The sequence below is a fragment of the Pseudorca crassidens genome, chromosome 1, assembly GCF_039906515.1.
Source record: "Pseudorca crassidens isolate mPseCra1 chromosome 1, mPseCra1.hap1, whole genome shotgun sequence".
Taxonomy (NCBI): domain Eukaryota; kingdom Metazoa; phylum Chordata; class Mammalia; order Artiodactyla; family Delphinidae; genus Pseudorca; species Pseudorca crassidens.
In genome coordinates this window covers 188,566,066-188,579,737 of record NC_090296.1, presented here as the reverse complement: position 1 = coordinate 188,579,737, position 13,672 = coordinate 188,566,066, and the positions used below count along the sequence as shown (strand labels likewise).

General features: G+C 38.3%; 1 protein-coding gene across 2 annotated transcripts in view; it reads right to left on the bottom strand.

The window, feature by feature from the left end:
* The window catches only part of MYO3A (myosin IIIA), a 172,006-nt gene that overhangs the window by 45,061 nt on the left and 113,273 nt on the right, over window positions 1-13,672 (bottom strand). Inside the window, exons 20-24 of one of the 2 annotated variants that reach the window (XM_067704146.1) lie at window positions 12,403-12,491; window positions 10,252-10,381; window positions 4,791-4,870; window positions 4,271-4,348; window positions 1,534-1,739 (exon numbers count right to left, since the gene is read on the bottom strand). The exons of the other annotated variant lie outside the window; for it this stretch is intronic. Coding sequence (XP_067560247.1) covers window positions 1,534-1,739; window positions 4,271-4,348; window positions 4,791-4,870; window positions 10,252-10,381; window positions 12,403-12,491 — 583 coding nt within the window. The remainder of the gene's footprint in view (window positions 1-1,533; window positions 1,740-4,270; window positions 4,349-4,790; window positions 4,871-10,251; window positions 10,382-12,402; window positions 12,492-13,672) is intronic. 2 annotated transcript variants of the gene reach the window in all.

The window sequence follows — 13,672 nt, the reverse complement described above, 5'->3', positions numbered from 1 at the left end:
TAATGTTACCTATATTGATAGTTAAGCAAGTTAAAGATGAACTCTTCTCCTAAAAAATGAAAAGTATAATAATAAGGTCAAATTTTAATTTGAAATTTGAAACTCAAGAATGTTTGGGTTACCTGCTTTCATGTACAGAATGGAGAATTTACCTACTGGCCAAATAAGAAATTCCAGTATTTTTTATTTCTTAAGTTTCGAATATAAAATTGTGTCTGCTCTGTGAGAAGTAAAGTCAATGATTAAATGTTGGCGTTACTTCTGAACTCTAAACCTTGAAGTTTTTAAGTCTGTCTTAAACTACTATAGAAGAGTTGCCAATATGAAAGTCACTATATTTATGTAATTTTGCTCTCTGTCATGAAAATGTGGGAGGGTTTTCTTTCTATCAAGGCAGTTCAAATGAATACCTTTCTTTCCTTTCCTAGGTCTCTAAAGAAAAAAAATCAAAAATTACCATGAATTGCTGAAAATATGCAAAAAGAATTAGAATTCTCATTTCATTTAGAAAGGGTCTTGGTTACCCCAAGTAAAAGAATGTTTCACACAGACAAGACAATGTTTTGTGGTTTTTTTGTGATTGCACAGTTCATTGTGCAATCACAAAACTTTGTTTTATTCTTAATATTACTTTGTACACTCTTTAAAAAGGCAGAGAATGTTACCTATGGAGACTTCCTCAAATGCTAGGCTTTACCTGAAAATTGTAATAGACTTCACTTTTGAAAATTGAAACTTCAAGTTTAATGGCTAAATCATCGAATTGATAAGTATCAGAAACATGGGCATTTCAAACATTAAATATATAAGATATTGAGCCTCTATAGCACCACTAGTGTGTTAGTTGATCATATACATTTAATACATAACTTAATTCATTTTACATTAATCTCGAACATTGAGAAGGGCTCCTAAAACCTAATTGCTTCTGTATGTCTTCTAAATCCCCTTTAGAGACTATCTCACTCGATCCTCGTAACAACTCTATCAGGCAGTCATGAGGAAAATGAGGTTTCCTGGAGGCCAGGGTTTCTCAGCCTTGACACTGTTAATATCTTAGGCTGCATAATTCATTGTTGGGGGCGGGGAGGTTGTCCTGTGCATTTTAGGATGTTTAGCAGCATCTCTGGTCTCCACACACTAGATGCCGTCAGCACCCTGCCCTCCCACCAGTTGTGACAACCGAAAATGTCTCCATACATTAACATGTTTTTTGAGGGTCAAAGTCTCCCCTCATTGGCGATCACTGGTACCGGCTCATGGTCACCCAGCAAGTGGCAGAGCTAAGATGAGAACCGGCTCCCCAGAACAGAATCTCAGACCCCTCTGTCATCCTGTCTCTGACCTGGGTCTCTCAGCTGACAACAGAAATTTCCAGCCCCAGTTAAGAGTTACCTGCTCTTTCGACACACAATCATTTTCATGAACAAAATGCCTCCTTTCTAGAACCCCTGCGTGATTCTCTTTCTGTTTCCTATCAATTCTTCTCAAGACTTTTTACTGTACATGGAAACTAAAAAGAAGTCCACATACCGCTTTATAAAGTTGGCAAAAAGTATCCGATGTGAGTATCCCTGCCTTCGAATTCTCGCTGTTTCCAGAATGCCTGTGTAGCGAAGCTGGAGCAGGACTTTCTCTTTGTCGTATTTTCTTGCCTGACGTTCATTGTTTGGTTTGATGCAGCGGACAAAGTGAGGTTGGCCGACCACCATTTTAGATAACAAATCCATCAGAGAATACTATAATATGCAACAAAAATAAAATTCCCAGCATAGCATTCAGAAACTTATGAGCTCGCAGGTCTTTCTTTTAATTATAAGAATAAAATCTGAAAACTGAGAGTTACACAGTAATTCACAATGAGGGATATATGTGTTAATAAATATTTTCTTGATAGTATATTTTAAAAAATACATATTTACTCATAAAAATGTAGAGGCAATAACTAGGAACTTAGCTATTAAAAGGTTGCCTGTGAATTCTTTTTTTTTTTTTTTTCGGTACGCGGGCCTCTCACTGTTGTGGCCTCTCCCATCGCTGAGCACAGGCTCAGCGGCCATGGCTCACGGGCCCAGCCGCTCCGCGGCATGCGGGATCTTCCCAGACGGAGGCACGAACCCGCGTCCCCTGCATCGGCAGGCGGGCTCTCAACCACTACACCACCAGGGAAGCCCTTGCCTGTGAATTCTTAAGGCAACTTTGATTAATAGACGAAATTATTTTTGATATAGCTTGTTTGGAAGTAATTATATCCTCTCAGGGAAACTGGCCAAATTACAATATTTAGCACACAATCTGGTTTCCTCCTTATACGATTAATTTCCTTGTCTAGTTCTTTTTTTGTAGAAAGTACGAAAGTAAACACTTTAATCCCTCTGAGTACCATCTCCTAGTTTAAAATAAGGACTGAGAAGTTAATGCATTTTACTGTGTAAGACACAGTTATAAAAATAAGCAAATCCACTGAAGTATTCTAATCTGCTCTAGTTTGATAATTTCCTGATTTTAGAAATATTTTAACCACACAGATATGAAAACCGTCTTCTGCAGCAATACCGTATTAAAACAGCAGCCAACTGCTGGACAACCAAGCATAACACAGTAGGATAATCATGGTTCAACTAAAATGAAATCCCAACCAACCAGTATGTCAAAGACTGGGATTACGATTGTTGGCAAGGTAACGAGTGTATGAACATAGACAGCTGTTGATGGCTGAATCTCCTTTACTGATGGAAATATAAAGCCTGGGTTACAAAGCCAGTGCAAACCAAATCCTGGAATTGGGCAACTGACAAAGCACTGGGTGTGCACAGCTTCCTCTTGGGCACCGACACTCAGCTGTGAGCTTCTTCAAACAGCTGGGGTCTGCCACTTTGGGGCCCTGTTCATAACATTTATCTGTGAGTCATCATTGCAAACATCTGCCAGACACTAGAGATAGAAAGGTGATAGACGTGTCTGTTGGCATGCTGAGCAAGAGCTCCCTGCAATTTATGCACTGGTGCTCCTTAGGGACCAAGGCAGAGTATTATATCATGTTCATCCTCCTCTGCAGAGTGAAACATAACTTAAAATATGGTACATACTATACGGAATTGCCTTCTATCCCTTTTCACTGCAGCCCGAGGTGTAAAACGACTTTATGAATGCATGGCTGGAACATACACACACTGTTTGATGTCAACAACAGTGGTATGATAATGGTCTTGGATGACTCACTTAAAGACGAAAATAATCTGGCTGTAAATACTTTCAGTCCTTCAGCTGTGCTGCAGCCTGCTGTAAGGTGGATGTACCAGCAGCAAACGAGATATTAAGCATATAAATGCACTACGTGCTACTCAAAGATGTTAAGCACACACTGTCTGCTACGAGCTTAGGACTTGAGAAATATTTAATAAAGCTACCCAGTTATTTTTAAAAGTATTTCATGACTCTGTTAGGGAACTGGATTTATTCACTGAACATGTAGTAAATTTAACCCTATTTCCTCCCCTTCTCCCACATTACATGGTATTAATAAATTTCTAAATTTTAGGTGGTATTTTATTCATTTTCATTGGCTGGTTAGTATGATTTTATCAGAGAGATAAACAAGAACTGGAACCAATAATGAAGGCAGGGTCATCTAGAGTTTGTTCTCCAGGGCACAGAGAGAATGAAGTGCTTCTTTTCTTTCCTATCTCTCTCCTATCTTGTCCAAGGAAGAAAGGTCACCTTGGTCCTATGCTAAGGACACAGTGATTCACTTCCTTGGCATGTTACTGGTATCTCCCTGGTGTCCCTTCTCTTTGTCCCGTGCCTACACCAGTTCTGTTTTTCTTTTGAGGTGCTCAGCTCGTCTAGGTACAGGGAGATGTGGAATGGAGGTGGATGCTCAACCTTGTCCATCTGTCCACCTTCAGATCATTCAGGGGTGGGAAGGAGGGCTGATGGTTTTCATACCACTGAATTTCAAACCCTTTTAGGCTTTATTCTAGTGAAAATGTATTTGGTTCTATGGACAAATTGTAACCAAGCTACAGACCGCCATTAAGATTGACCTAGTATACAATAATTTCATCAATAAAATACCAAAGTAAACCAACCCATAGGTTTTTCAGAATGCACTGTAATATATCGTGTATCTAACAGATAGTAAATGAAATACAACACAAATTTTCTTTTGCTAATAGCACTCTGATATTTGTTACTTACTTTTAATCTGTAACTCCCATTTAGAATAAATAACATGCCTAAGCACACACAACATAATTTAATATCTTACTCTAAAATACGATGCAACTGTTTGTGTTTTCATGTTGGTTGTCTCTCTGGCGTGACGGGCGGCTTCTCCAGTTTCACCCTAAGACCCAGAAAGACAGCGATAGTTCAGCACCTATTGTAATTTATGCTCTACAGGGAGCACGTGGAATTTTCCTTAGTCTATGCCTTCACACACATAAAATAACAAAATGTTGAATTTTAATTTTAAGGTAATTGTTTTGCCAGTCTCATTGGGATTTTAATCAGTTTTGCCTGGAATGTATCTCTGACCTTAGCTAATACATTTTTAGTTGGTCTTAGAGTAACATTAAAACTAGCTATAAATGAAGAGTTAGGAATATATCAGAAATGCATGATTATCTTAGTGACTAGCGGTAATATGAACATAAGTATCTGTTTAAGTAGAAAAGAAAGATCAAAGGGAGAAAACGAAGGGAAAGGCTGTTTACTCTTATCATACAAATACTTCCATTGTAAAGGTTAGATTAGACTCAACTGCCATGAAAAATACATTTCCTTACCTTTGTCACGTTGATTGATTTTTCTGAAGTCCTCATTTGATAGTTCATTATGTTTTTAGTTTTAGAATATGGCAGATTACCTATGGGAATGTAGATAAAATTAATACACCTTTTAGAATCCTTAATGGTAGAAGATTTCCTCCATTTACTTCAATGTTAAAATAAGCATTGCTGGCCCTGCAATATTCATACTCACGTGCTTGGTTAACTAGTTATTGAGACACTTAGAAATCAAATAATATTACTTGAAAATGTATAACAAATTTTAAATTCAGAAAAACACTCCAGCTTAGGGAATAGAAAAAGGAGAGGTAAGTGTTGGATTTCCGTTTAATTGCTACAAGATATGGGGTGATTAGGATAAAGGGAGCAATTTGCTTCTTTGTGTGTGTGTGCTAAATAGCATCTGAGACTTTCTTTAGTGCAAATGTAAGCTTTACAATGGGCCTTAAAAATCATATGGATCATTAATTCACATGAAGTAGTTATAAGCAAATCAAGTGTGGTTGAGGGCAAAGGACGTTTTCAACCTAACATTCAGAAATATATGCCTGGTGCTAGGGCTCTATAATTGTACACAACCCAAGGCTGTGGAAAATCACAGTGTAGTGAGAAAGATTACGTCCTCTGAAGCCAGGAAGACCTGGGTTTGCACACCAGCCGCAGTGTTTAAATTGTGGATCATCGACTTAGTCTCTGAGTCACAGTGTGAGTCCATAAAACGTGGATAATTACGCCTACCTCACAGGATTCTGATGACAGGTGACGGTGTGTCTAGCCCGTGGTGCCTGGAAATGTCAGTTCTCTTTCACTCGTTGCCCACCTCCCACCAAGCACAGTACACCAACTAACCCACGAGCCAAGAGTTTATCATCCTAGTAGGAATGTTCCAAGTATCTCCAGAATTCCGTATCACTTCAGGAAGATTGTTTCTCTTTCATTCTTGCAGGCAATGAGGCTACATATTTTGGCAAATTCCTCACATTTTTTTTGTGGCTGCAGAAGGCTGGCTCAGAGATGAGGGTGCAGGAAGGAGCCCTGCCTGGGGCGTGGCTGGCAGCGCCCTGTTCTGCTCTCATCCCCTTTCCCTCATCACCCCAGGAAAAGTGCTGGGGAGGGGGGGTGACTTTTGTGCGGGGCTGAAACTGCATTCGGCACGGTTCCCTCTTGAAATGTGACTCTTGCTGAACAGAGCTGAGTGGACAGAGACAGTAACTGATGACCGTCAGAGGGGCAGCTTCAGGAAGTATGCCTACTGTTCTTTTTCTTTCTTTCTTTCTTTCTTTTTTTAGGATTATCAGGGAAAGTTTTAAAAAAATAATTTAATTGGGAGAAAAAGTGATCATAGACTTGGAGATTTCTTGGAAGCCTGATGAACATACAAAGTGCTAGAAGCACATGAATTAGGACAGACCCTTTGCTTAATAGATATCATTACTTAATATTAAGCAAACATAAAATTTTAAGTCTATCTGAAAATCAAACAACTAGAGGGAATTTAAAGATTACTAATTTCCCTTTAACAAAATTTACACACTAACCATAAAATTATTTAACAACAAGATAAAGTGAGAGCCTTTCAAAAACTCATTTATGCATACCAGCAAGAACTAAAATTAGCGTAGATCTTAATTTCAGAGAAATGTATCCTCTTTGCATCTATAGTTGACCTGATGAACGAACCTGTGATAAAACAAACTAGAGATTTGAGCTGCCAGCAATTCTGATGTATTTCCCCCTAATGCTGGCCGAACTATATTTCATATTTGCATGCAAAGGGCCATGGTTATTTTAGAATCTTGCAGAAGCATAATGTAGAACCAACGAACCTGAGCTTTCAAGCCTAATTCTAAGACTTCTCAGCGGGGTAATGTTGAGAAAGCAGCTCAACGTTCCCCAGTCTCAGTGTGTCATCTGTAAAAGCAGTTCCTCCTCAGAGTGTTGTTTTTAATTTATTTATTTTTGGCTGCGTTGGGTCTTTGTTGTTGCATGCGGGCTTTCTCTAGTTACGGTGAGCGGGGGCTACTCTTCGTTGCGGTGTGTGGGCTTCTCATTGCGGTGGCTTCTCTTGTTGCAGAGCACAAGCTCTAGGCGTGTGGGCTTCAGTAGTTGTGGCACGCGGGCTCAGTAGCTGTGTTGCACAGGCTTAGTTGCTCCGCAGCATGTGGGATCTTCCCGGACTAGGGCTCGAACCCGTGTCCCCTGCACTGGCAGGCGGATTCTTAACCACTGCGCCACGAGGGAATCCCGAGTGTTGTTTTTAGAAGTAAATGAAAGTACTTAGTACAGTGACTAGCACATTGCAATTTCTAAATAAAGTTATCTATTGTCATTGTTATTATTATTATATGTGTACACATCTAGCTGAATGTAAACCCCAAACACCTTTGATAGCTTTGAGGTTGAGTTACTGAAACACCTTTGACTATAGAGTTCTGCTCTCCTCCCTGGCCAACTAGACACTGTTCTGCTGAAAGTCAGGAGACATGGCATAGTATTGAGAACCTGGTTGCATATTTTATAAGGGTGAAAACATGAAATCAGATGCGTAGATGCTGTTGGCAGATACAAAAAGAGATGGCTATCTTTATGTGAATTCACTTTATTAAGAATATTTATAATATATATCATCTTTTAGAGTTAATATGAGACAAGGGAGAGCCGCATCAATCTGTTTCTGTTAAATGCTCCAAAGTTGGAGCTTTAATACAATTATATTGTTTCTAACATTCAAAGGCTTTCTTTTTTTTAAATTTTTATGGGAGTATAGTTGATTTACGGTAGACAATTGTTAAAGTCAAAACTGAAGACTTCTTTTATGAACAAGATAAAGTAACACAAACTGGATTACCTTCTCACCTAAAACAACTAAAAAGACATACGAAGTCTATGGAACAGTTTTTTTTTTCTTTCCAATTTTTTTACTGTGGTAAAATAGACATAACATAAAATTTAGCATCTGAACCTTTTTAAGTATACAATTCAGTGGTATTAAATACATTCATAACGTTGTGCAACCATCACCACCATCAATCTTCATAACCCTTTTCATCTTGTAAAACTGAAATTCTATACCCATTAACTACTAACTCCCCATGCCCCCCATCCCAGCTCTTGACAACCAACATTCTACTTTCTGTCTCTATGATTCTGACTACTCTCAGTACCTCATATAAGTGGAATCATGGAGTATTTGTTTAGGAGCAACAACTTTTGCATGAAGCAACAATTTTTGCATCAATATAGGACACTGATCCCTGAGAGAGAGGAAACAAATGAGGTGAGCCCTATGATTACTCCAGCTTTCTGTCCAGAGGGTTTATGTTGCAATGCAGGGAGAGGAACCCAATGAAGCCTGGAGAGAACAGATGTAACCAATAGGAAACAAACAGCAAGAGAGTGTCAAGCCCAACCATATTGCTAATCACATTAAATGTAAATTGTTTGATCACCTCAATTAAAAGGCAGAGATTATCAGGTTGGATTTAAAAAAGCAAGGCCCAATTATATGCTGTCTACAAAAAACCCACTTTAAATATAAACTCAAAAAAAGTTGAAGTTAAAAGCATAAAAAGATACACCATTTAACTACTAATCATAAGAAAGTTGGAGTCTTCCTATTAATATCAGGCAAAGTAGATTTCAGAACAAAGAATATTACCAGACATAAAAGAGTTATTTAGTAATAATAAAGGGGACTATTCATGAAGAAGATATAACAATTCTAGATGTTATGCATCCAATAACAGACCTTAAAGTACATAAAGCAAAAACTGATAGAAATGAAAGTAAAAATAGATAAATTGACAATTATAGTCAGATATTTCAAAACCACTTTCCCAGTAACTGAGAGAACCAGGAGAGAGAAAACTTGTAAGTATACAGAAGATCTGACCAATATTATCAACCAAGTTGACCTAATTGCCACTTATGGAATACTCCACCCACCAACAGCAGAATACACATTATTTTCAAGTGCAAATGAAACATAAAACAAGATAGAGCATATTCTGGGCCATAAAACATGTCTCAATAAAGTTAAATGAATTAAATCATACAAAGTATGCTTTCTGAGCAATACAAAATTAAATTAGTAGTACATAACAAAAATATACCTGGAAATCCCAATATATTTAGAAATTAAATGTAATACTTATAAATAACCCCTATAAATGCCTATATTAGAAAAGAAGAAATTTTCTTAAATCAATGACTTAAGTTTTCATCTCAGAAATCAGAAGGCAAAATAAACCCTGAAAGAAACAGAAGAAAACAATAAAGACAAAAGCAAAAAAAAAAAAAAATCAACAAAATTAAAACTAAAAATTCAATAGACAAAATCAATGAAACTAAAAGTTGGTTCTTTGAGAATATCAATAAAATTGATAAACGTCTAGAAAATCTATCAAGAATAAAATGAGAGAGAACATACATTATCTATATCAGGAATAAGAGAGCTGATATAACCTCAAGATCTACAGACATTCAAAGAATAATAGGGGTTATTGTCAAATTTATGTCAATAAATTTGACAGCATAGATTAAATAGATATTATCAAATTTATGTCAATAAATTTGACAGCACAGATTAAATAGAAAATTTTCCTAAAAGATACAACCTACTCTAAAGCTATTTCAGATTGACATATACAAACTGCTATATTTAAAACAGATATCCAACAAGGACCTACTGTACAGCACAGGGAACTCTGCTCAATATACTATAACAACCTAAATGGGAAAAGAACTAGAAAAAGAATAGATACATGTATAAGTATACCTGAATCACTCTGTCGTACACCTGAAACCAACACAACATTGTTAATCAACTATACTCCAATATAAAAAAAACTATATTTCAATAAACATTTTTAAAAAAGACTTTCTCAGGAATAAAAGTCAGTAAAACGTTCAGAAATCAATCCATGTAACTCACCATATTTATAGATATAAAGCAAAAACAAAGCAAAAACAAATGATAATTTCAATAGATGCAGAAAATTCATCTATGTACGTCAAGAACTCATCATATTTTACTGTCTAAATATATGCTCTTTATTGTGTGTCAGTTATACATCAACAAACTACAAAAAATGAAGTGCTGAGAACAATTCTGAACTCCAATAAAGAAAAAGACCAAACTACATTTTTTTTTCTACTTAAGAGCAAATGCAAGGATTATATGGTTGGTTGGAAAAAGGCACACAACTTTTTAATCGATTAGGCAGAACTCACTAAACCTGTAGGATCTCAAAGGCTCATCCAATGTTGCCCACTCCTGACACAGCAGGTAATTCTGAACTCTCTGAAGGTGACGGTACTCTTTTAGTGAGCAGCTAGGACACCACCGTCTTTTCTGGTGAGTAATTCAAAACTTTTCTTTAATGGAAACCTAGCTTCTTTGTAAAAATAAAACCAACTCACGCACCAAGAAAAATGGAAGGAAACTGCCTCGGCTTACCTGTTTTTGTTAGAGGGTGGCTGACTAGCTGTCGAATTACGCTGTTTTCCGACGACCTCAAAAGTAGCACAATATCAGTTGGGAGGGTGTCTCTGTTTTTAGCTAAGAACCCACTTGCGTTATAGATGACCTGTTGATAAAGCATGGTATCATCATTGTCACAGTCAATGTCATCACCCTCATCCTCATCAGCAGCATCATTATCATCACCAATAGGTATTTATTGAGAGCTTTACTTAGCGCTAAGTGACAGGTACACAAGGATTTACAAAGGTAGTCCCTTACAACTCGGTTGGAAAAGTGAACCTCTCCAGGCTTACATTATATCTTTTCAGAGAAAAATCTGTGTCATAATGATTGTATTTGGGTTGAAATAATCAAAGAGGTTTGCTTCCTCCCATTTATTATATCATGTTGGCAATGTTGTGGGTCTCCCTTCTCTGTTTGGAGGGTTGGGGCCCCCAAGGTGTTCTCATTTCTGTGATAACTGGTTCACCTGCAGTGAAAAGGCTTTTTATAGATTTAATCTCAGGAGTAGTGTGGTCTAAATACACTGTGGGTGTGTGTGTTTCTGGCACTTCTAAATAATTTTAAGATTTTTAAAGATCAATGCAACCCAAAGATTTTTGTAGGATGGTCCAATGTGGCTGTTGTTATGGACTGAATTGTGTCCCTCCAAAATTAATATGTGGAAAATCTAATCCCCAATGTGACTGTATTTTGGAAACAAGGTCTTTAAGGAGGTAATGAAGGTTAAATGAAGTTTACTGTAAGAGTGAGGCTCTAATCCCACAGGACTAGTGTTCTTGTAAGAAGAGGAAGATACACCAGAGATCTCTTTCTCCCCCTCCTACGTACACAGAGAAAAGGCCATATGAAGGCACTGGGAGGAGGCAGCTATCTGCAAGCCAGAAAATAGACCTCACCAGATGTGCTGGCACCTTGATCTTGGCCTTCTAGCCTCCAGAACTGTGAGGAAATAAATTTCCATTGTTTAAGACACTCAGCCTGTGGTATTTTTGTTATGGCAGCCCAAAAGACTAATACAGTTGTTAAAAATAACTGGATAGGGTTTCCCTAGTGGTGCAGTGGTTGAGAATCCTCCTGCCAATGCAGGGGACACGGGTTCGAGACCTGGTCCAGGAAGATCCCACATGCCGCGGAGCAACTAAGCCCATGCGCCACAACTACCGAGCCCGCGTGCCACAACTACTGAAGCCCGTGTGCCTAGAGCCTGTGCTCCACAACAAGAGAAGCCACCGCAGTGAGAAGCCCGCACATCGCAACAAAGAGTAGTCGCCACTCGCTGCAACTAGAGAAGCCCGCGCGCGGCAACGAAGACCCAGTGCAGCCAAAAATAAATAAATTAATCTTAAAAGAACTGGATAAAATGATCATAGGAAATTCTTAACGAATATTTTAAAGTAGGCTTATTTGGAAAATCACATGCTGAAAATCATGAGAAAGGTTATAACTGTGATATTTAAGGTAGATTTTGTTTTCAATGACTAAAGTCTGGACTACTGACTGACACAGAAGTTCTACTAGACTAGAACGCTCAGGGTTCTGTGGTATTTTATTTTGTTTGTATATGTCTATGAATTCCTTCTTGATTTGAATATCTTCTTAGTCCTCCAATATTTATAACATCATTGTGAGGGAAAGACCTGTTATTCTCTACAGAAGGGAAAGAAACTGTCTCCTGGGTTTCTTTCCATAGGTAGGATGGCATATCTGAGGTATGCTCTGGTGTAGGAAGTGTATCCACCAATGCATAAACACTGCTTCCTCTGACTGCATGACAGTCCATCAGTTAATTCTAATTAATCAGCTCAGGGATCTGGCCGTACCTCCAGCCTGGTACCTTCTCTTGTTGGGAAGGAGGAAAGACAAAGGCTGCCATGGACAGAGAAGCAACTCAAGTCTGAAGAAGGCAGTTTATACAAAAGGTTCTCAGCTATCATTAAAAGAAGAAAAAAATAGGTACCCATTGGCAGCCAAACACATGCCAAGCCACACCTCAGGATCAGAAAGATGTACTCTTTATATCATTACAGCCATCTATAAATATTTTGGGCCATAATTTTCGTGGCCTTATTATTCAATGAAAGACTAAAGAGAAACTCAGTTATAACGTTTCAGAGTTCTTACCTTTCCTGCATAATGGTGAATTCCAAAACTAACTTCCATTCTTTTAGGCCTCCAGAAGTACTGTGATTTCAGATTACCTTCAAATTTTTCTGTAGAAAAAAATTTAACTCCAATATCAAGCATGTAGGAGGGCCTCAAAAAATACCGATTGAGGGCTTCCCTGGTGGCGCAGTGGTTGAGAGTCCGCCTGCCGATGCAGGGGACACGGGTTCGTGCCCCAGTCTGGGAGGATCCCACATGCTGTGGAGTGGCTGGGCCCGTGAGCCATGGCCACTGAGCCTGCGCATCCGGAGCCTGTGCTCCGCAACGGGAGAGGCCACAACAGTGAGAGGTCCACGTACCGCAAAAAAAAAAAACAAAAAACAAAAAACCAACTGACAGAATCATCTCTTTCACCATAAAATGGAAAATGTGCAGTGAATAAACACAGAAAATTTTATATAGTTATTACAAGCAGATTTGTAATATAATTATAAATGGTAAGGCAAAACTTGAGATCATGAATTTTACCATTCCAATATGATTTAGGTCAGCAGGTCTCAAACCTTAGCAAGCAGCAGAATCACCTGGCGGGTTTGTTAAAATAGACTGCTGGGTCCCACCCCCAGAGTTTCTGACTCAACAGGTCTGGAGTGGGATCCAAAAATTAACATTTCTAGCAAGTTCCCAGGGGATACTGATGTTCCTGGCCTGGGGACCCCATTTTAAGAACCACTGGTACAGAGGGAGGAAACTAAGTACTTGAGATTGTCCAGAGAGCTTTGAAACACAGCTGGATGTGAAGCCATGAGCCTAGAAATTTGGTATTTTGGTTCTCTTTTTTATAAGAAGAGCTATAGGTTGTTACTGATTACATAGGAAACACAATAGGATCATACAGGCATGTCTACAACAGTTTTACCAGCACAAGTTCTCTGTTATTTCATGTCCTAGAAGGTACATTTTAACATCAAAATCAAGGGACTAGTATGAAATGATTTCCCCACCACGTTGGGGTTATTTTCTTTTCCATCTAGTATCGTCCAACTAGAGGAGAGAATAGGCAATCAGTGAGTCAGATAAATGACGAGAACATCACAGATGAATTTATTTCCTCCCTGTTAGGTATCTCATTTCCAATTCTGGAGCTGTCCTTTTGCCCTGTCCTCCAATTTCTAGTTTTGGGCTGGATAATTACTAAGGTCATTTCTAACATAAAATCCTATGATTGGGGCTCTACCATAATATAAGGAGAAGTCCAATACTGAAACTTGTTTAATTCATCACTAAA